This window comes from Stegostoma tigrinum, chromosome 33, assembly GCF_030684315.1.
Source record: "Stegostoma tigrinum isolate sSteTig4 chromosome 33, sSteTig4.hap1, whole genome shotgun sequence".
Lineage (NCBI taxonomy): Eukaryota > Metazoa > Chordata > Chondrichthyes > Orectolobiformes > Stegostomatidae > Stegostoma > Stegostoma tigrinum.
The window spans coordinates 33,068,265-33,092,193 of record NC_081386.1 but is presented as its reverse complement, the minus strand read 5'-3'; the positions used below and the strand labels follow the sequence as shown (position 1 = coordinate 33,092,193).

Here is a 23,929-nt window from a genome sequence, read left to right as displayed (position 1 = left end):
GTCTGAGCTTCCATCCAATTTTGTCTCACATCCCAGCCCTCTGCTGTTTAGGGAACAATCCACATCAGGCTCCTTTGTTATGCCATTGACAGTGAACTGAACACAATATCGGATCACAATCTGGAGCTCCATTAACTGATCTGTATGACCTAATGGCAGCCAGCCCAGATGTCCAGGAGAAATTGAAATAGCTTACGTTGGATTGTTGCAATGTCTCTCTGCACTTTGTATTCCTGCACTGCACGTGCGAGTACAGGAAGACCACGAACCCCATGCTCCCCAGTTTCCATCGGTACTGTCAGGGCGCTGGTCTGTGGGTATGCAATCTCCATCGAAGCACCACTGCAGGGCAATGATGAAAGTTACAGTCAATCATACATTTCCTATCCAGCAATTATAGAATTGATAGAACAAGAAATGTTTAGACGTCTTCATTGCTGGCATGACAGACTCCCAATTCAGATGCAACAACGATTTGCATTACTAGCTTCCAATCTTTATATGACCAATTCAAGCCTAATCCCAATTAATAGATCCATCCCCTGTTCCTCAGTTTCACAGGCATTCCTCCAGGGATTGGAGGATAACGTTAGGACAAGTGACCAAAAGCTTATGGAGTGCTGGAGCAGGTTTGAGGGGTTGAATGACCTACTCTTGCTCTTGTTAATTACATAGTTACGATCTTACCTTCCCTCACTAATTCTGCATGGAAATAGATAGAGAGGCCAAAATGTGTTCCCACTGTGCGCCACTTCTGGTCAAACATCTTGAGAGTAACATTAAGCGCAGGCAGATAGCAGCTCATTAATATCCCATCCTGTCTGCTAGAGTGAATGGTGTGAACCAATGAGAAATTTCACGGTGATTTAATGACAAACATTACCTTGTTCTCTCCGCATTTTGTACCATCTACAGCGGCATCCAGCTTGGAGTGACACGTGTTTCCCACGGTACACCACAGCGTATTGCAGACACTCTGTCAGGGAAAGATGGGAATGGTTATGCTGAAAGCAGCAACTCACAATTCATTGTAGGAGGGTCCAGGTAGATGCTTACTTAGGTAGACAGTAGGGCAGTGCTGACAGTGAGACTTGCGCACACATCCACCTGTACCACACACCCTCCCCGCTATCCCAACATCAAAATACCAGAATCTTTGGACTGGATTTGAGTTCTTGAAATGGTACCAGTTAGAGGAGGGTGGTACGTTGAAGCTGTGAAGCAGCATTAAGGGAGTGCTGCACTGTCAGAGGCACCGTAGGTCAGATCAGACCATAGGCCCTACGTACCCCCTCAAACAGATGTAAAAGATGCCAAGGCCCAATCACAAAGAGCAGGGGAGAATCTCCCTGAGCATCTCCTGGCCAATATCTATCCCTCAATTAACATCAGGAAAAAACAGAAGTCCTTTCCTACATTACAACAGTCACTTCACATCAAAAGTACTTCATTGGCCAGCATGTGAAATCGGATAGGAGAAAGCTGTGTCACTGTAAATCTTTTCTTTATGTTCTGTGGGGTTCAGAGACACTGAGCTCGGTGCCTCTTCGACTGTGACTAACCACTTATATCCAGAGACAAGTTCAGATTGTGATTTGTGAAAGTACAAGGTCTATCGTACGTCCATGTTGTCGCAGAAGACTGATCGGACTCCGTACTGCAGCCTGCACTGGTGATTGACGTCATACAAAACTCCTGGTGCTACTGAGGGCAAATCAATCACTTCCTTACTCGGCACATCATCCAGGCATAGGCCCCATCCACGGCTGCAAACCACAATCAGACAAAAAAACACGTGTGAATAAGCTGTCACCAAACAGCGATACCATGGAAATATCACAGGACGAGTAATCCCAATGGCCAGGGTATGGCTCCGAGGATCCAGGCTCAAATCCCTTGGGATCCACTCGGCTGGTGGGTTTAAATCCAAACAATAAGTCTAGAATTGGAAATGATTCTTATTGGTCACTTTGAAAGTGCCAACAATTGATGGAGAAACTGATTGGATTACAATGTCCTTTAGAGCTGGAAATGTGACTTCCTGACTTGACCTGGAGTTGCTGGCTCCCAACTGCCTTCTGAAGTAGTCTGACAAGCCATACAGTTCAAAGGCAATTAGGGACAGGTCACACTGCTGACCTGATCAACAAACCCTACCTCCCATGTAAGAATAGGTATAACAATAAAAAAGGAATGGGAGGCACTTTATTAATAGCTTAAAGATAAACCGAGGTAAACCTTTCATTCTGGTCATATCAAAAGTGTCTAATTTTCATCTCACCTTCGCTGAGGTCACTGATGTAGCCAATCACGAGAGCCAATCCTTGTGTAGAAGGTTAGATTGGGATAATCAGCAGGCTATCCAACATTGATAGGCCTCACAACTGAGTCTAATCTCTGCCAACGCCCATATAGCCTCCAGCAAGAGATCAGGAACAGGAACCTGAAATGGTTCCACCAACAAGGAGGCCAATAACTGTAATTTAGCAACTGAATTACCTAATCCTCCAGTACCCCTTGAACAGGGATCAGCCAAGCTATTACAGGTTGGTGATCTGAGCTATGGCTGTCCTAGAGTGAGCAGATCCCAAAAGGACATTATGAGGGCCTAAGAGATAATTTCTCACTGTTGCCTCTATAGTTCCCTGATGCATGAGTGATAGATGAGTGCATAATGTTGTATGAGGTCATGGAGACATAGCTTCAACTAATTTTAGGGTTATGTAGAAAATAATCAAGAACATTTCTAAAATTTCTAATTTTCAAGACAACAAAACAGTGAGAGGATCCTTAACCAATTCCCAATATGATGTAAAACCCGAAACAACAGACACTTACTCAAGAAAGCGGGTGATATATTCCCTGCTGCAGCGGGACCAGGTTAGAGGGCTGGTATCGTACAGTAACTGTGGGGACATGATGAAAGGTCTTTTCCCAATTGGCTCACAGTCATTGCCGGTCCCATCATGTTGTATCCCAAAGCTGAAGTGTAAGAACACAAGTCACACAGAATAAGAAATGATGGTCATTTGTCTCTGAAAATAGCGCCAGGGCTATACACAGTGCATAGTGCTTTAAAGCACCTGGACCTTCTGAAACTTACTCTTTTGTTGGCTCAGAGGATTTGGGTGCTCACTACCAATCCCTGATTGCCCTGTAGAAAATGGTGGAGGGCTTCCCTCTGGAACTGTAGCAGTTCATGTGGTATTAGTACAGCCACAGTACTGTCAGGAAAGGATCATGGATAGAAGCCGAGGAGCAGATTGAACAGCAACGTTCAAAAAGGAACTTGACAAATATTTGGAAGGAAAGTAGTTTGCAAGCAGAGGGAGAAAGGACAGAGTGCAAAGGAAATGCAAAAATCCAGCAGTGGTCAACTTCTGACCTGTAAGATCCCATGGTTTCTCCTGCCATTATCTGTTGAGTGTTAATTTTGGAAAAGTGCATTCAATTCTTGTCTCCCTGCTTTAGGAAGGATGTTGTGAAACTTGAAAGGGTTCAGAAAAGATTTACAAAGATGTTGCCAGAGTTGGAGGGTTTGAGCTATAAGGAGGGATTGAATAGGCTTGGACTATTTTCCCTGGAGCAATGGAAGATGATGTGTGACCAAATAGAAGCATATAAAATTATGAGGGGCATGGATATGGTGAATAGTTAAGGTCTTTTTCCCAGTGTCAGGGAGTCCAAAACTAGAGGGGCATAGGTTTCAGGTGAGAGGGAAAAGACTTAAAAGGGACCAAGGGGCACCTTTTTCACACTGAGGGTGGTGCATGTATGGATTGAGCTGCCAGAGGAGGTGGTGCAGGCTGGTACAGTTACAACAGTTAAAAGGCATCTGGATCGATACATGGATAGGAAAGGTTTAGAGGGATGTGGGCCAAATGGGACTAGATTTATTTAGGTCAGTATGGGCAAGTTTGGCAGGAGGGTCTGTTTCCGTGCTGTGCATCTCTATGACTCTGTGACAATGGGTGAAATGCAGTGAGGGACTGAAGGACTTCCAGGCCATATCTTCAGGAAAGGCTGATAGCATGATGCAATGAATTAGCTGTGAGAATGGCAGAACAGAGAACCAAGGCAGGAACTACCTATTGGAAAAAGGAATATGGGCTATTAGTTCCAGGTAAGATAAGCAAATTGATGAAAGGTTTAGAAGGGTTGGTTCGATGGCTGAGTGGTCTTCTTCTTTTCTGCATATCACGTTGCCAGATCCAGGGGCCACAGTGTCAAAATTAGGGGCAAGCCAATTAGGACTGAGATGAGAAAGACTTTCTTCATCCAGAAGGTGGTGAATCTTTGGAATTCTCTGCCCTGAGGGCTGTGAAAACTCTATGGAGACAACGACACTCAAAAGACTTGGCACCATCCAGGACAAAGCAGCCTCTGCTTGACTGGCACCACATCGACAAATATCCACACCCTCCACCACTGGCACTCAGTAGCAGCAGTCTGTACCATCTACAAGATGCACTGCAGCTACTCAAGAGGATTCTCCAGCAGTTCCTACTATCTCAGACTCCTAGAACAGCACGTTCTACCTAGCAGGACAAGGCAGCAGATATGTGGGAACAGCATGCCTGGCATGTTCCCTTCCAAGCTATCCTGATTTGAAAAGATATCATATTCCGTCAGTGTCGCTGGGTCAAAATCCTGAAACTCCCTCCCTAAAAGTATTGAAGATATCCCTACATCCCAAAGACTGCAGCAATTCAAGAAGGCCACCTACTGAAGGGGCAATTACAGTTGTGCTTTGTGAGTGATGCCCTAATCTCATGAATAAATTAAATCAATTCAGTTTATATTTCAGAACCCAGTCACTGCTTCTCGAAGTGAGAGTTATCCAGTTCAATGAAATATGCGAAAATCATGGATGGTTGTAACAAGATCTTTTATCAGAGACAAAAAACAGTAAGTAGCACGAAGCAAAATACATTGTTTATTGAAGATGATACAAGTGCAGATTGCAAACACTGGAATACCAGGTTGGATGTGGAGAAAGTGAGATTTCTGTTTAATGTACAGAGATAAATTCCTGATCCTGAGTCACACTTCAACATTAATGTTCATCTCGCAATGCAATTTAATGAGGAAATATCATGGATCATTAAAGGTAAATGTGTAATATTAAACATTTAAAATATCTCAACTGTGTCTTGATATTAATATACTATTGCATTTTCAAGAAAATGAAATAATTACTATCTCATGCTAGATGCCGCATAATAATAAAATCTATGAATTCAGGTTGTTATGGTTGCTAATATGAATATTTTAAAGCAATTCAGATAGTAACATCATGGAGCAGGTTTTAACAGTTTATGTGTTAAATAATGATTCAATATTATTTGTCACTCTGAGTGTGAATGATAAGCTAGAATCTGGATAAGGGATTTCAATAGACTTGGGTCACTTATTTAAATAGCGCCTCTCACATCCACAGGATTCTCCAAAGCACTTAACTGACTTTATAAGTGTCTCATAGAGGCAAATAAATTATCCCACCAGCACTGTTCTGAAGATGAGTCGAGAAGTTCTCCCATGGATCCCTGATCTACATTAGCTCCGAATTAGCATTACACAGATAATCAGCCTCTACAGTTCCCTCTTTAATCCTCTCGACATCTGTTTCGCCCCTGGAAGAAACCAATCTTATCAACCGCAACACCCTCTCATGTGGCTCGGTGTCAGATTTTGTTTTACACTCCTGTGAATGGCCTTTGGACATTTAGCTGCGTTAGAAAGTGCAAGTTGTAGTTATAATGTTGCGGTCAACTGTTGACATAATATTAAAGGCAAAGCGTAGGAGAGGGACTTGCCAGACCTGAGAACATTTTAAGTTGGTTTTGACAGTACTAAGTTCGACTACCTTTTTAGCGAAATTGGTAAGGAAACAAAACATTAAAGTTTTTGAGATTTGTGGCTCGGGTTGTGGATGAGGCTGTAGACTTGCTCGCTGGGTCGGTGTGCTTGGTTTCAAAGGTGTTGTCACCCTGCTAGGTAATATCGTCAGTGCACCTCCGGTAAAGTGTCGGTGAGCTGTCCCACTTGTTATTTATATGCCTCAGTTTGCTGAGGTGGTTGGCATCACCGGAAGTAATACCAACCACCACCACAGCAAACTGAAACATATCAATAAGAAGCGTGACAGAACACCGATGCTTCCACAGAGGGGCATAGGTGATGTTACCTAGCAGGGTGACGAAATGTTTGCAACCAAACCCACCAGCTCGGTGAGCAAGTCTACCACCTCAAACCAAATATTATTACATTACTGTCTGTGGGATCTTGCTTTGTGCAAATTAGCCGCTGTATTTCCTGAATTACAACAGTCCCTGCCCTCCAGAAACACTTCATTGGTGTCCTGGGTTGTAAATGTTCTTACATAAATACAAGTCTTCCTTTTAAATCAAAAAAACTGGATGGATTCTGACCAAAGAACTGCATTGTTCAGAGACGGAAATTACTGGCCACTCGGCAGTTATTACAGGCTGGAATCTAATTTAGTAATTGTGATACATTAATCACAAAATACCAGGCTTCTGGGAATGAAATATCTTTTCATGAGGTTTTGATTACACTGCAAACTGTCAGCTAAAACAGGGTGCTTTTTCTCAATTTAATCTAAACTTTTCTTGGAATTATTCCAAACTGCCAATTTTGTTTTAATATTTAAGATATCTGTAGATTTATTTTCAATTTTAAGTTGGAGTTTTATCATGAGTTTTGGCACCATTTTCTCCATGTTATTACAGGGCTCAGTTCCCATAGGATTTACTAGATTGTAATTTTAAACTGAAGCTGGAGTACATGCATTTTGGTACTGAGCTGCAGCACAAACAATTCCCAGTTCTTTGTTGCTCTAGAATGTAAGAAAAAGGACCAGGTGCAGGCCATTTGGCCCTTCAAGGCTGTTCTACATTCAACAATATTGTGGCTGACCTGCTGCATGCTTTCGCTTCTCCTTCATGCCACCTCATCACAGCCTGGTTTAAGACAGCTGTTCAACTGGTTAAAATTGTAGGAAAGACTTCTATTTTCCCATAACGTTCTCATTCTCAAGACCTCCCAAAATGTTTTACTTCAATTCAATAGTTTTGAGGAACAGCCACTGTTGTAAGGTGGGAAATGGGGCAGCTGATTTGTGCACAGCAAGATCCCAATAGCAGCAACAAGATGTGCAATCTGCTTTTGGGCTGAATGTTCAGGGGCAAAAACAGCGCAGATCTCAACCTAATAAAATGTGAGGCTGGATGAACACAGCAGGCCAAGCAGCATCTCAGGAGCACAAAAGCTGACGTTTTGGGCCTAGACCCTTCATCAGAGAGGGGGATGGGGAGAGGGAACTGGAATAAATAGGGAGAGAGGGGGAGGCGGACTGAAGATGGAGAGAAAAGAAGATAGGTGAGAGAGTATAGGTGGGGAGATAGGGAGGGGATAGGTCAGTCCAGGGAAGACGGACAGGTCAAGGAGGTGGGATGAGGTTAGTAGGTAGATGGGGGTGCGGCTTGAGGTGGGAGGAAGGGATGGGTGAGAGGAAGAACCGGTTAGGGAGGCAGAGACAGGTTGGACTGGTTTTGACTGTTCATTGTTTCAAAATTACGCGCGTACAGCGTTGTGTGTTAGTTATTGAATAATCATTTACGTACATACTGAGGGTAGTGTCCCTACCTCTGATTCAAAAGATCTGAGTTCAGATCCCACCTGTTCCAGAGGTTTGTAATAACATCTCTGAAAGATTACTATGCACATATTGAGGTACTTCCTGGGACCCATGTGCAGCGATAATGTTGCTACCTCTAGACCAGAAGGTCTGGCTTCAGGTCTTACTACCCCAGAGTTATGTCATAACATGTTGATTAAAAAGAAATAACTATTAGAGACACTTAAGGACACTAATAGGAGGGTTGCAAAAGTAAGGAGTTATTTGTGATGTTTACTTTGTGAATAAACCTGAGTAAAGATTGACTTTCAACCTCTTCCTTCATTAGCTGGCTGTCCAAGGTTTAAAACAGAAGTTTCTGGAAAAGTTCAGCAGGTCTGGCAGCATCTGTGAAGAAAAAGATCAGAGTTAATGTTTCAGTTCTGAAGCATTAACTCTGATTTTTACTTCACAGATGCTGCCAGACCTGCTGAGCTTTTCCAGCAATATCTGTTTTTGTTCTTGATTTAAAGTGCTGCAGTTCTTTTGGTTTTTATTTTGTTTAACATGAACAACTGAGCCATGATTCAGTCTTGAACTGTCCTCAGCGTGCAGCCTCCTGATCTCATGCTGCTGGAAATAGCAAGCCGTGAGCTACAACAGAGCAGTACCAGACTTACTTATGCCCGATCTCATGTGCAATGGTGAACGCGAGTGGGAGTCCCGAGTCCTCGTTGATGCTGCAGCTCCTGTGGGGTTGGCACATCCCGGAAACATGTGACAATCCCAGGGTCTCACATGGACGGTTCATTCCAGCACAGATATCCTTCCTTGTTAACACAAGAGAAACAACATTGGAAGCCATGCTATACTTGGGGGTGAGCATTGAGGAAGCTCAGAAGTGAAGTGACAATAGATTCAGTGAGAAAAGGATTCCCCCATTTTGCATCCATACCATCCCACCAACCCTCATCTCCAGTCCTGATTCCTGTCAACAATTGGACAACAGATCACCACTACCCATCAGCAAGGCCTCCCTAGCCTGTAACAAGAACAGAGCTTGCTGGAAAAGCTCAGCAGATCTGACAGCATCTGTGAAGAGAAATCAGAGTTAATGTTTCGGGTCCGGTGACCCTTCCTCAGAACCCTCCTTGAACTGTACCCAGAGACAGGTTATCAACTCCCAGGAACACTCACAAACCAATTCTCACAGTAACGTGATCACAGTGTACACTGGACATTCATACTGCTCAATCTGTGTCACCTATGGCAGAACGCAATAAAACCAAAAACCATTTCGAATGTTTAAAAAGTTAAATAATAATTCTACAATGCAAATAAATTCCACAATTCATCTCCATAACCTTCACTATGTGAGCTCGGAGTTGTTGCAATCATTGGGATAGAGGCACATCACAGCATCAGAGAGTTGTCTAACATGGGCGGACACCAGTAAGTTAACAAAGGAATTAGTTTTATTATTTGTTTATGAGATTGGGCATCACTGGATGGGCCAGCAGTTAATGTCCATCCCCAGGTGCCCTTCTAAAGCTGGGTGAGCTGCCACTTTGAATCACTGTTTATTAATCCAGAACCCCAGGTTCATGTTCTTGGGTCACGAGTTCAAATCTCACACGGCAAATGGTGAAGTCAAAATACAATAATGATCTGGACAAAAAGTGAACCTACTACTGACCTTGTAACTACTATCGATTGTCATAAAATCCCCATCTAGTCCACTTATACCCTTTAGGGAAGGAAACTGCCATCCATACCTGGTCTGGATTACACGTGACTCCAGGCCAGCAGCAATGTCGTTGAATGTTAACTACCATCTGGACAATTAGGGATGGGCAATAATGTTGGCCTAGCCAATAATGTCCACATCCAATGAATAAATAATTTTAAACAGTCCTTGTGTTGTAGAGACACCTATAGAATTGTTAGGAAGGGAGTTCCAGGACTTTGACTCAGTGACATTGAGGGAATGGTGATGTATTTCCAAGTCAGGATTGTGAGTGGCTTAGAGGGGAATTTGTAGATGATGATGGTCCCGTATATTGACTATCCTTGCCTTTCTAGATGGAGATGGTCATGGGTTTGGAAGATGCTGTCTAAGGAGCCTTGGTGAGTTACTGCAGTTCATTTTTGTAGCTGGTACACATTGTGGCCACTCTGCATCAAAACAGAAAGGACTGAATGGTGAAGATGATGGACGTGGTGTGAATCAAGTGGGCTGCTTCATCCTGGATGGTGTCGAACTTGTTGAGTGTTATTGGAGTTGCTCTGATCCAGCAAGTGGGGAGTATTCCATCTCACTCCTGACTTGTGATCAGAGATAATGGGAACTGCAGATGCTGGAGAATCTGATATAACAAAGTGTGGGGCTGGATGAACACAGCAGGCCAAGCAGCATCTTAGGAGCACAAAAGCTGACGTTTTGGGCCTAGACCCTTCATCAGAAAAGGGTCCTTTTCTGATGAAGGGTGTAGGCCTGAAACATCAGCTTTTGTGCTCCTAAGATGCTGCTTGGCCTGCTGTGTTCATCCAGCCCCACACTTTGTTATGTCACTCCTGGTTGGCAGGCTTTGGGGAGACAGAAGGTGAGTTACTTGCTATAGGATTCCTAGCCTGTAATTTGTTTGTATTTATCACTCCCATTTTCACTCTTCAACTCAGTCCACCTCGCTGCCCTTCCAATTTTCCGAACTCAGTTCACCTTCCAATCTTCCAAACTCAGCCGACCTCCCTGCCCTTCCAATCTTCCAAGAAACTCTTAACACCCTATGATTTAAACTAACTTCAGCCAGCATTTTTACTTATTCCTGTTTCACAAATCCTCTCTAAAAAATGCTTCAGGGCATATTTCTACATAAAGGATGCCTTATGTGATGTTTCTGTTGGTTATAATGTCCCAGCAGATTATTGGAACACAGAAATAAGAAAGTGATAAAACCTCTCAAAAATATATATTCTCATTATTGGCTTCAGGTATTAATTATTTACTTAGTCAATAAATCCAGTGGATCAACCCTTTCCCATTCACTCCCATAGGACGAAATTCCCATGGTTTTGACTTTCACTCGTCACTCCCAGTTTAATAGAACTCCAGTTTTGCTAAAGCTCAGCATATACTAATGAAACTTCTTCTGCATTTGGTTCTGAATTGAAGCATTTTTATTTTTAATGCTGAATGGTGAAATATGATGCAAATTCTGTCAAGTGTATTTTGAGAGAGCACGATGATTTAGACACCTAATCAAATTTTATGCGTACAATTTATCCTTAGCCTCCAGATTTCTTGTTAGGATTGGGTTGTTAAATAAATGATTAAAATGGATTGTGCATTGAAGTGTTGCTGCCTGCCTAAGGCTTTAATAATCTGTTTCTGGAAATCTAGACAAATTCTTGGAAATCGATGCTGAATTTGTTGAGAGAACAATTCTAATGTTGATGCTGAATAATTCCTGTTACACCCACAATGTCAATAAAACTCATGCAGCCCAGTACTGAAAGGTGACATGTTTTCTAATAAACCTGTTCAAATATATTCTGGAGCAGCTGAGCTTTGAATCTGGGTCTACTCGTCCAGAGGTAGGGACATTATCACTGCACCACAGGATTCAAGGGCCATCTAAAAAATGAGCCAATTGCTCCATCAGTGTTTTTTAAAAATTCATCCTCAGGACGTACATGCTGTTGATTTGGCCAGCATCAGTGGTTCGCACCACTGCCTCACAGCATCAGGAACCAGGGTTTGACTCCAGCCTTGGGTGACTGTCTGTGTGGAATTTGCACATTCTCCCTGTGTCTGCATGAGTTTCCTTCGTGTGCTCCGGTTTTCTCCCACAGTCCAAAGATGTGCAGGCTAGGTGGATCGGCCATGCTAAATTGCCTGTAGTGTTCAGGGGTGTGTGGGTTATAGGGGGATGGGTCTGGGTGGGATGCTCTGAGGGTCGGAGTGGACTTGTTGGGCTGAAGGGCCTATTTCCACACTATATGGATTCTACCTATCTCTCTGTTCATTGCCCATTGCCAAGAGTGAACTATGTTGCTGAGAGTCCGGAGTCAAACGGTGGTCAGCCCAGCTAAAGAGAACAGGTTTACATCCCTGAAGGGCATTAGTGAAGCAGGTGGGATTTTGCAGCAAATGACAGGCTACTTAATTTTTTGCCCCTCACCCATTACATGTTTTAAAATGAATTTGAGTCTCACCACCTATTCCAGTGGGATTTGAACCCATGTCCCCAGAACATTAGCCCTCCTTTCTAGATTACTGGTCCAGTGGCAGCATCACTGCACCATCAGTTATCCTTCATCACTTGCCTTTCTCGGCTGTAACATTTAGTGCTGACATGGGTGGAGGTTAAAAAGAGATAGGGAGGGACTAGAATATGCAGGTGAAGGAGGTGACAGAGTAATTAAACCCATTGGATTCATGGAGATGGATACAGCTGGATCCAGTATTCCAGGCTCATGCTCTAGTCCATTCGCTCTGGGTGATCGGAGTGCCATTCAGAGGCGACAGTTTAATCTCAGCAGCAGAAATCAGTCCCTGATCCAGGGTAACTCAGTAGCAAAGAACAAAGAACAAAGAAACCTACAGCACAGGAACAGGCCCTTCGGCCGTCCAAGCCTGCGCTGATCAAGATCCTCTGTCTAACCTGTCATCTATTTTCTAACGGTCTGTGTCCATTTGCTCCCTGCCCATCCATGTACCTGTCCAAATATATCTTAAAAGACGCTAACGTGTCTGCGTCTACCAGCTCCGCTGGCAACACGTTCCAGGCACCCACCACCCTCTGCGTAAAGAACTTTCCACGCATATGTCCCTTAAACTTTCCTCCTCTCACTTTGAACTCATGACCCCTAGTAATTGAGTCCCCCACTCTGGGAAAAAGCTTCTTGCTATCCACCCTGTCTATACCCCTCATGATTTTGTAGACCTCAATCAGGTCTCCCCTCAATCTCCGTCTTTCTAATGAAAATAATCCTAATCTACTCAACCTCTCTTCATAGCTAGCACCCTCCATACCAGGCAACATGCTGGTGAACCTCCTCTGCACCCTCTCCAAAGCATCCACATCCTTTTGGTAATGTGGCGACCAGAACTGCACACAGTACTCCAAATGTGGCCGAACCAAAGTCCTTTACAACTGCAACATGACTTGCCAACTCTTGTACTCAATAACCCGTCCAATGAAGGAAAGCATGTCATATGCCTTCTTGACCACTCTATTGACCTGCGTTGTCACATACAGGGAACAATGGAACTGAACACCCAGATCTCTCTGTTCATCAATTTTCCCTAGGACTTTTCCATTTACTGTATAGTTCACCCTTGAATTTGATCGTCCAAAATGCATCACCTTGCACTTGCCCGGATTGAACTCCATCTGCCATTTATCTGCCCAACTCTCCAGTCTATCTATATTCTGCTGTAATCTCTGACAGTCCCCTTCACTATCTGCTACTCCACCAATCTTAGTGTCATCTGCAAACTTGCTGATCAGACCACCTACACCTTCCTCCAAATCATTTACATATATCACAAACAACAGTGGTCCCAGCACAGAACCCTGTGGAACACCACTAGTCACAGGTCTCCAATTTGAGAAACTCCCTTCTACTAGTACTCTGTCTCCTGTTGCCTAGCCAGTTTTTTATCCATCTAGCTAGCACACCCTGGACCCCATGTGACTTCACTTTCCTTATCAGCCTGCCATGGGGAACCTTATCAAACGCCTTACTGAAGTCCATGCATATGACATCTACAGCCTTTCCCTCATCAACCAACTTTGTCACGTCCTCAAAGAATTCTATTAAGTTGGTAAGACATGACCTTCCCTGCACAAAACCATGTTGCCTATCACTGATAAGCCCATTTTCTTCCAAATGGGAATAGATCCTATCCCTCAGTATCTTTTCCAGTAGCTTCCCTACCACTGACGTCAGGCTCACCGGTCGATAATTACCTGGATTATCCTTGCTGCCCTTCTTAAACAAGGAGACAACATTACCAAGTCTCCAGTCCTCCGGGACCTCACCCATGTCTAAGGATGCTGCAAAGATATCTGTTAAGGCCCTCGCTATTTCCTCTCTCGCGTCCCTCAGTAACCTGGGATAGATCCCATCCGGACCTGGGGACTTGTCCACCTTAATGTCTTTTAGGATACCCAACACTTCCTCCTTCCTTAAGTCAACTTGACCTAGAGTAAGCAAACATCAATCCTAACCTCAACATCTGTCATGTCCCTCTCCTTGGTGAATACCGATGCAAAGTTAAGAATGTCACCCATTTTCTCTGACTCAGCGCATAACTTTCCTTCTTTGTCCTTAAGTGGGCCAATCCTTTCTCCAGTTACCCTCTTGCTCTTTATATATGAATAAAAGGCTTTGGGATTTTCCTTAACCATATTTGCCAGCAATATCTCATGTCCTCTCTTAGCCCTCTTAATCCCTCATTTCAGATTCGCTCTACATTCCCGATATTCTTGCAAAGCTTCGTCTGTCTTCAGTCGCCTAGTTGCAACCACAGTGTAAAATGTAACTGGCTCATGTACTCTTCAGGAATATTTCCTGTGTTGGGATTAAATTTCATTTGGCATCACAGGTTCTTCTTAATATTAGACAATAAAGTGTGGAGCTGGATGAACACAGCAGGCCAAGCAGCATCTTAGGAGCACAAAAGGTGACATTTCATCAGCTTTTGTGCTCCTGAGACGCTGCTTGGCCTGCCGTGTTCATCCAGTTCCACGATTTGTTATCTCGGATTCTCCAGCATCTGCAGTTCCCATTATCTCTCCTTCTTAATATTATTTACTTAATTCAGCGTTCTCCCACTGCTAACTAACACTGGAAGAAAATGTTATGACACTATCAAGGATTTTTGCTCTTGAAATTCAGAACAGGAGGAAGAAGAGAAAAGTGCAATGAATGGAGATTTGTGTGAAATATAATCTGTAGGGCAGGTTCAGGACAATGTAAAAAAATTAGCCCAGGTAACTACTCAACAGATCACACCCGGTGATGGTTGGAAAGGCAGATAGACAGGCAAGTGAGTGTAATTGTCAGTGAAGTTCACTGCAAATCAAACCCTACCTCCTTACCTTGTCAGCAGAAGAGCCACATCATGGTGGATGGGGTGATTATCTCCCTTTGTGTTAATTTTCTTTTGCCATTTGCAGAAGTTCATCAGCGTGTTGTCAGCATGATGCGTTATCTTGAGGTCCTCCTGAGACAGGAATTAAAAAACTTTAATGTCCAAATGTGACAAGACAACCGAGACTTCAAACCCAATCGATTCCAGGATCAGTGTCACATCCATTTCTGAATGTCACTCTGCCTCAAGAGACTGGAAAATCTGGATTTGCTCTTTGAGCATAGAATGTTGAGGGATATTTTGTGGAGGTGTTGAACTTCAGGAGGGATTTTAATGAGAGTTTCAAATGACATTATTTCTACCAGCTGCAGGGTCAGCAACCAGGGCAAACAAATTTAAATCATTTGGCAAAAGATCCAGAAAGGATATAAGGAAAACATGTTTCAAAGAAATGTGTTACTATAATCTGGAAGTTACAGGCCAATGCTGGGAGAGTGTCAGTGGATACAGGAAACAGGTTTATATCATGGATCCCTGCAATATGACCCAGGGTTGACAAACCCTTCCTCTCAGCTGTGCATCGGTATTTATTGGGGATCCCTGAGGAGAGAGTGGGGAGCTGGGTGAAGGTGCGGGAGGTGCAAGCAGAGGGGGCTGCTGGTTGGTGTTAAGACTTACACAGGATCCAGGAGGATCAGAATATCTTCCTTACAGACTACCTGTGCAAGTCAGTGTGGCACAGTGACATAGGGCACCCCAGCTAAGTGTTTCTGGAGAGGCATGCTCAGTAGCGTACAGTTGTGTGACCTCCCTGAAGCCCCAGTAGCAATGTCAGCTAGACAACAATGAACCCATTAAAATGACTATGACACTGGCTGTGGCCTAGAGACAGAGTTCATCGAATCTATGACGATCTCTGGGAAAAACTGCAACAATTGACAAAGGCCATTGAGACTTCACTTTGAAGTGATACTCAACCCTCTCCGACAAAGCTTTAGAAACTATTGGCCTTTGCCTCCTGTTTGCTGACGTGACACTTTTATCTTCAATATCCAAGTGTTTTCATATGAATTTGAAGAGGAGAAAAGTGAAACTGAATGAACAGTCTCCTTTGAATGTCTAGCCTTACAATAAGGGTGAGAAAAGTGCCTTGAATGTTTGCGACAATCACAAAGAAACTGTTTCCATTGATACCACAGCTTTGGGATGGGGAAACATCTGAAGGTGACTCACAGGAGTTTTAATAAACAACATTTGGCTCTAAGCCACGTTAACAGATATCTGGACTGATGACCAACTATCGGTCAAGGCCAGAGTTTTAATGAGTAACCCAAAGGAGGAAGAGTTGAAGTGGGGTCTTTGCAGAGCTTCAGATCCAGACAGAATCATTGAATCACAGAATATGATGCAGAAAGAGGCCATTCAGTCCATTGTGTCTGCATCCCCTCCTCAAACAAGCACTATTACCTGGTGCTAACTTCCTGCTTTGCCCCGAATACCCCTGTGCATTATTTTTATTCTACTAATCATTCACTGACTTGTGTCTTGAATGCCTCAATTGAACCTGCCTCCAGGATGTTGGTATGCAACCCAAGGCCTGGCCACCATTGGTGCAGAAAAACCTGGAATGTGCAAGAAGCCAAAGTTGGAGGAGTGCACAGACCATGGAAGGCTAAAGGGCTACAGGATGTTACAGAGAAGGCAGAAGGGAAGTCATAGAGGGATCTGAAAGCAAGTAGAAGAAATTTAAAACTGATGTTCTGCTTGATTAGGAGCCAGTGTAAGTCAATGAGAATTGCTGTAAATTGCTGTAAGGACAAGATCAGGAGCAATTTGGCTTCACACAGTGAGTGATTTTTACTCTTCATTGGGGTTAATATTGGATGGGAATAAAAGAGCAATTACACCAAAATTCTGCCAGAACGGTTACATTAAAATCACCCTCAATTCCTCAAGGTCAATAACGTTTCATTAGAACTCTGTTCTTTAAGAAGGTGACCAAACAGGTAGATGAGAGTAAACCGGTAGATGTGGTGTATATGGATTTCAGCAAGGCGTTCGATAAGGTTCCCCACAGTAGGCTATTGGACAAAATGTGGAGGAATGGGATTGTGGGAGATATAGCAGTTTGGATCGGAAATTGGCTTGCTGAAAAAAGACAGAGGGTGGTGGTTGATGGGAAATGTTCATCCTGGAGACCAGTTACTAGTGGTGTACCGCAAGGGTCGGTGTTGGGTCCACTGCTGTTTGTCATTTTTATAAATGACCTGGATGAGGGCGTAGAAGGATGGGTTAGTAAATTTGCAGACGACACTAAGGTCGATGGAGTTGTGGATAGTGACGAAGGATGCTGTAGGTTGCAGGGAGACATAGATAAGCTGCAGAGCTGGGCTGAGAGGTGGCAAATGGAGTTTAATGCAGACAAGTGTGAGGTGATGCACTTTGGTAGGAGTAACCAGAAGGCAAAGTACTGGGCTAATGTAAGATTCTTAGTAGTGTAGATGAGCAGAGAGATCTCAGTGTCCATGTACACAGATCCTTGAAAGTTGCCACCCAGGTTGACAGGGCTGTTAAGAAGGCATACAGTGTTTTAGCTTTTATTAATAGAGGGATCGAGTTCCGGAACCAAGAGGTTATGCTGAAGCTGTACAAAACTCTGGTGCGGCCGTACTTGGAGCATTGCGTACAGTTCTGGTCACCGCATTATAAGAAGGATGTGGAGGCTTTGGAAAGGGTGCAGAGGAGATTTACTAGGATGTTGCCTGGTATGGAGGGAAGATCTTACAAGGAAAGGCTGAGGGACTTGAGGCTGTTTTCATTGGAGAGAAGAAGGTTGAGAGGTGACTTAGTAGAAACATATAAAATAATCAGAGGGTTAGATAGGGTGGATAGGGAGAGCCTTTTTCCTAGGATGGTGACGGGGAGCATGAGGGGGCATAGCTTTAAATTGAGGGGCGAAAGATATAGGACAGATGTCAGAGGTAGTTTCTTTACTTGGTAGTAAGGGAATGGAACGCTTTGCCTGCAACGGTAGTAGATTCGCCAACTTTAGGTACATTTAAGTCGTCATTGGATAAGCATATGGACGTACATGGAATAGTGTAGGTTAGATGGGCTTGAGATTGGTATGACAGGTCGGCACAACATCGAGGGCCGAAGGGCCTGTACTGTGCTGTAATGTTCTATGTTCTATGTTCTATATAACATAATGGTTCTGAAGGGGTTAATGTTGAAGACTGTGTTAAACTCCACCCAAACTGATAATGTCATGTGGACTTGTTTGGGAAAAGGCAGAATAACTTCTAATCTCGAGAAAGGCAGTCTTGTCTGTCATCTGGGCCTCCTCAAAACCTTTAATGATGTCTATCTTAGCCATTCACATTACTCACTCATGGTACATGGGTGCTGCTGGATGGTCCAATATTTATTGCCCATCCCTAGATACCCTTGAGAAAGTGGTGGTGAGCTGCTTTATTGAACCATTGCAGTTCATGTGTTGTAAGTAGACCCAAAATGCCCTTAGGGAGGGTATTCCAGGATTTTAACCCACTGACAGTGAAGAAATGGCTGATAAAGTTAAGGGGGCATTCATTTAAAACTGAGAGGCTAAGGAAATTCTTCTGCCTGAAGGTAGTGAACATCTGAAATTTTTTACCCTACAGAGTTGGAAGCCGAAATCACTGAAAGTATTTAAAGAGAGAATAGATAGATTTTTAAACTATCACAGGCCCGAAAGCTATGAGGAACTGGCATTAAAGAATACTTGAAGCCTGGGGCAGATCAGCCATGATCTGGCTAAATAGTAGGGCAGGCTTGAGGGGCCAAATGGCCTACTCTTGTTCCTTTCCTTTATGTTCTTACGTAAGTCAGGATGATGTTCAACTTTGAGGGGGACTTGCAAGCAGGGGTGCTCTAATATATCAGCTGCCCTTGTCCTTTCAAGGGGTAAAGATGCGAGTGTGAAGTTGCTGTCAAAGCAGACTTGGTGCATTTCTGCAATGCATCTTGTAGATGGCACACACTGCTGTGGCTGTGCTTTGGTGGTGGAGGGAGTGAATGCTGGAAGTAGTAGGTGAGGTGCCAACCAAGCAGGTTGCTTTGGACAGGCAAAGTTACTCTTTTATCTTGCACCTAATACCATTGTGCTATAAACAACATCTTCTTTAAGAGTTTCTTTCCTTATGAATGAATTTTCTCTAATACTTACGACCAAAAAGATCCTGCAGACCTAGTCAGAACAAGAGAATGTTGATAGCAATCTACCCAACCACATGTTGGTACATGAGCTGATGCAACACAATGCCAGTGGTGACTCTCTGACGTTTCGGTTGAGCAGCATAATTAAAGACAAACTCGACAATTCCCTTAACAAAAGCAAAATACTGCAGGTAATAGAAATCTGAAACAAACACAAAGAATGCTGGTGAAACTCAGCAGCTTTGATGGTATCTGTGAAGAGGGAAACAGATTTAAACATTTCGAGTCAGTATGACTTCTTCAGAATCTTTCATATCCAACTTGAGAAGTTAACACTATTTCTCTTTACACAGATGCTGCCAGACCTGCTGAGATTCTCCAGTTCCCACTCTATTTGTCTTTGGAGGTTACAGTGAACTGGTATAAAACAATGAGTCAGCCTCAGCTGGAGGATTATGTCCCGTTCTGGGTGTGCACTTTAGGAAGGATGTGAAGGCATTGAGTCATTGAGCCAGACAGGAAAGAAACAGACCCTTCAGTCCAACCAGTCCATGTCAACCAAGTTTCCCAAACTAAACCAGTCCCACTTGCCTGCGTTTGGCCCATATCCCTCTAAACCTTTCCTATTCATGTTCTCATCCAAATGCCTCTAAAATGTTATAACTGTACCTGTAACCACCACCTCCTCTGGAAGTTCATTCTATACACGAACCATTCTCTTTGTAAAAAAGTTGCCCCTCAAGTCCTTTTTAAAAATTTTCTCCTATCACCTTAAAAATATGGTCCCTAGATTTGAACTCCCCCACCCTAGGGAAAAGACCTTGGCTATTCACCTCAGCAATGTTTCTCACGATGATAGAAACCTCCGTAAATTCACCCCTTGACCTCCTGTGCTCCAGTGAAAAAAGTCCCAGCCTATCCAGTCTCTCCTTACAACTCCATTCCCAGCAACATCCTGGTAAATCTTTTCTGAGCCGTCTCCAATTTATTAATACCCCTCCCATAAAAGGCGGCCAGAATGCACACAGTACTCCAGAAGAGGCCTCACCAATGTCCTGTACAACTTCCAAATGATGTCCCAAATCCTAACCTTAAAGGTCTGAGTAATGAAGGCAAGCATGCTACTCACCTTCTTAACGACCGTCTCCATATGTGATGCAAATTTCAAAGATTTATGTACCTGAACCCCTAGGTGTCTCTGTTCTACAACACTAAGGGCAGCACATTAAGGGTGGCAATGGTGGCACAGTGGCACAGTGGTTAGCACTGCAGCCTCACAGCACCAGGGACCAAAGTTCGATTCTAGCCTCGGGTGTCTGTCTGTGTGGAGTTTGCACATTCTCCCTGTGTCTGTGTGGGCTTCCTCCGGGTGCTCTGGTTTCCTTCCACAGTCCAAAGATGTGCAGTTTAGGTGGATTGGCCATGCTAAATTGCCCGTAGTGTTCCGGGATGTATAGCTTAGGTGGGTTATATGGGGATGGGTCTGAGTGGGATGCACTGAGGTTTGGTGTGGACTTGTTGGGCCAAAGGGCCTGTTTCCACACTGTAGGGATTCTATAACTGCACATGATTGACTTTTGTTCTATAACTACCCAGGGCCCTACAATTAATTGTATAAATCCTGCCTTTGTTTGTTTAATCAAAATGCAACACCTCAAATTTATCCAAATTAAATTCCACCTACCACTCCTCAGCCCACTGACTCTACATTGAAATGGACACAGGAAAGAATCACAAGAACCAGTCCCAGGATGAGGAAATTTAGGTCTGAAAGTAGATTGGTGAAATTGGAAGTGTTTGCTTTTGAGAAGAGATCCGATTAACATATTTGAAACAATGAGGGGTATGAACCTGGTACTTAGGGATTACATGTTCCCATTCAGAAAGGATCAGAAATGAGAGGCCACAGATTTTGAGTAATTAGTAAAAGAACCAAAAATGAAAAGTGGAATTTTATTTTACATAATGAGGATGAGGTCTGGAGTACGCTGCTTGAGACTGCAGGTTCAATAGAACAAGTCAAAAGGGAATCGGATAGTTATTTGAAAAGAATTACATTATATAGTTTTCGGAAGAAGGCCGGAAATGGCACATTTGGAGTGTTGGTGCAGTCGTGATGGGATGAATGGCCTCCATCTGTATTAGAACAATTCTGGAAACTGTCCTCCCAATTCAATCCAATGTTGTTACCTCATCTTCCTCCAATAGCACAAGACGGACAATGACAATGTTCACAGAGTTCCCGATACTGGCATCACGGAATAAGCCTGCGACCTGCAGAAAGAAATGTAGATATTGAGCTAGTGAGAGGAGTAAGCAGGAACATGGGGTGTTTCCACAAAAGTAAAGTGCCATACAGCTGCTCTCTCATGAGAGAGAGAGGGGGTGGGGGTGAATAACCGGAGCGTCACTGCATCTCAGGTGAGGGGAGAGGTTCAGAAGACACGTCCTTCATAATAGCCTTAGACAGTGCAGTAACTGACCCCACAATATTAGTATCACTCTGCATTGTCACCCAGCTATCCATCCAACTGAGCTAACTGATCTAAGAGAGTTGAGTTTCAAGCTCCATCCCTGTTGGATGGTAAACTTGCATGGCCTCATCAGAATTCCCATTTTCTTGGGCTTTGGGATGGGAGCAACTAATCGGCAGACTGGGGTGGAGCCAATGGAAGGCAAATGGCAATTTTGATGTTACATTTTCCACAATTGCAGGTGACACTGTCATTAAGTGGTGCTTAAGGTTCATTATCTGGATAAAAGTACAGGTGCATTCAACACTTAAGCTTCACTTGGGCCCTTCGCACAGGCAGTCTCACTCCTCAGTTCCCTGAGAGATGGAATAATAAAGATTCTCAAAATCACTCATGCAATTGCCAAATACCTACCCTCACTCTGACCATCTCTGTACTTGAACTCAGACTGCTGATTTATCTGTTCTCAAAACAACAGGAAACATCTGGTTTCCTAGAATATTTGATCGCCTCTGGCTTTATTTATCCTTCAAAACTATTCCTTCTGAGATATTTATCCAGCTTTGCAACAAAGACGGCTGACAAAGTATTAGTTGGTTTTGCTGGGATAGTCCATGGCTCAGAGTTCAGCTTTAATTTGGGACTTTTCAATGTTGATTCCTCAACTTGGAGACAGCGTGGAAGTGATTTAGACTCATACAATTCCTACAGTGTGGAAGAAGCCATTCAGCCCATCAAGTCACATTGACCCCTCCAAAGAGCATCCAACCCAGAACCACTTCATCCCTGCATTATCCATGGCTAACCCACCTAGCCTGCGCATTCCTGGACACTCTGGGGCAATTTAGCATGGCTAATCCACCTCACCTGCACATCTTTGGACTGTGGGAGGAAACTAGAGCACCCGGAGGAAACCCACACAGACACGTGGAGAATGTGCAAACTCTACACAAACAGTCACTGAGGGCGGCATTGAACAAGGGTCCCTGGTGCTGTGAGGCAGCAGTACTAACCGCTGTGCCACTGTGCTGCCCACAGAGTAACATTTATTGCAATGACAGCATGGAAAAGGAATTCCAGTTCCTTAGACAGATAGATTGTTCTTAGAGAAATGAAGGTTCAGGAGAAATTTTGTGGAGGCATTCCAAATTACAAGGGCTTGTTGATGGTGTCAAGTGAGGAGAAAGTTTTCAGCAGCAGAAGTATCAGTAAGTAGCAGGCATAGTGTCAGGATAAGGGGCCGAAAAAACACAGGGGAGCTAAAGAGAATGCATTTTCCTCGTGCAAGCTGTTGGAATCTTGAATGCATTGTGACCTTTGATGGGGAATTGAAGAAACATTGAAAACAAACATTTTGATGTACTTGGGTAAAGAGCCGCTGAGTGAAGTTATTGGATACATCTTTCAAATAGCCAGCACAAACTTAATGGTTTGAATGGTTTCCTTCCAAGGTGAAAACTTTCCTGAGTGCCAGTTGCTCAGCTGATAAACAACCAGTTTGTGATTCTCATTCAAGGGCAGTGATGGGGAACATTAATGCTGGGAGCAGCACATTGCTGGAACATCAGTAAAGGACAAGACCAGTGCTGCCACTCATGGCAGAATGTCCTGGAAACACTCACTGTCAATGCTCACAGGTGACGAATGGAACATGGGAAAGGGTTCTATTGATGCTAATCGCAATCAAGATAGGAGAGCTGGTCACCATAAACCAGAGCTCATACATTGATACAGTAGTTACTGCTCTTCCAAACATGCAAATGGGCCCTTTCATTGGGAATTAGGTACAGGGAGCCTTACTCTGTACCTGTTCCCTAGCCATGCTTCATTCTGCCAGTGGGCAAAGAAAATCCTGCCTTTAGGTTGCCTCTTTCACGTCCTAAGGGCAGTTCAAAGTCCTCCACAAAATACTTTTGAAATGTTATTACATTGTTGTAACATGGGAAAATTAGCAACCAATTTACACAGAGCCAGCTCCCAACACCAGCGATGTGATGATGACCAGATAATCAATTAACACTTTAACCCAAAACTGCCAAATTAACTTTTGGTATCAGTCATTGTTCATCTGGCAGAACTCTAAGCTCTCAAACAGAAGGTTGCAGAGAGCTGTACACAAAATCCAGGCTGATGTTCCCACTGAGAGTGTGCCACACTGTTGTAGGATCGTTCTTTGGAAGACACTTTAGACAGAAGCCTTCGCAGGTAGAGGTGGAAGATACTGACAGACTGTACTGAGGAGCAGGGCAACTTTCCTCACAGCCTTTCTTTTAGCTCTCTCTTGACTGAACTAACTTTCATTAGAAAACTGATAACTCAGCAATAAGCCAAACATCTTGTGTGGGCCATAAATCCCAAAATGACTGGTTGATGCTTTAAATTGCTTTTGTTGCGAATACCTCCTGAATTATTATACGCTGTCACAGCAGTACTCAGCTGCCCAAAGCCTGTGGAACTGAGTTCATGGGTTTGAATGTTTTTTAATAAATTTATGACAGCTAATATTAGGGTTTTGAT

General features: G+C 43.6%; 1 protein-coding gene across 1 annotated transcript in view; it reads right to left on the bottom strand.

Annotated features, from left to right (window-relative positions):
* Nucleotides 1–23,929, bottom strand: part of LOC125467144 (A disintegrin and metalloproteinase with thrombospondin motifs 7) — a 185,484-nt gene that overhangs the window by 117,155 nt on the left and 44,400 nt on the right. The window contains exons 5-11 of the mRNA XM_059639196.1: nucleotides 21,129–21,212; nucleotides 14,749–14,873; nucleotides 8,320–8,469; nucleotides 2,839–2,982; nucleotides 1,622–1,766; nucleotides 884–976; nucleotides 197–342 (exon numbers count right to left, since the gene is read on the bottom strand). Of these exons, the coding sequence (XP_059495179.1) occupies nucleotides 197–342; nucleotides 884–976; nucleotides 1,622–1,766; nucleotides 2,839–2,982; nucleotides 8,320–8,469; nucleotides 14,749–14,873; nucleotides 21,129–21,212 (887 nt within the window). The remainder of the gene's footprint in view (nucleotides 1–196; nucleotides 343–883; nucleotides 977–1,621; nucleotides 1,767–2,838; nucleotides 2,983–8,319; nucleotides 8,470–14,748; nucleotides 14,874–21,128; nucleotides 21,213–23,929) is intronic.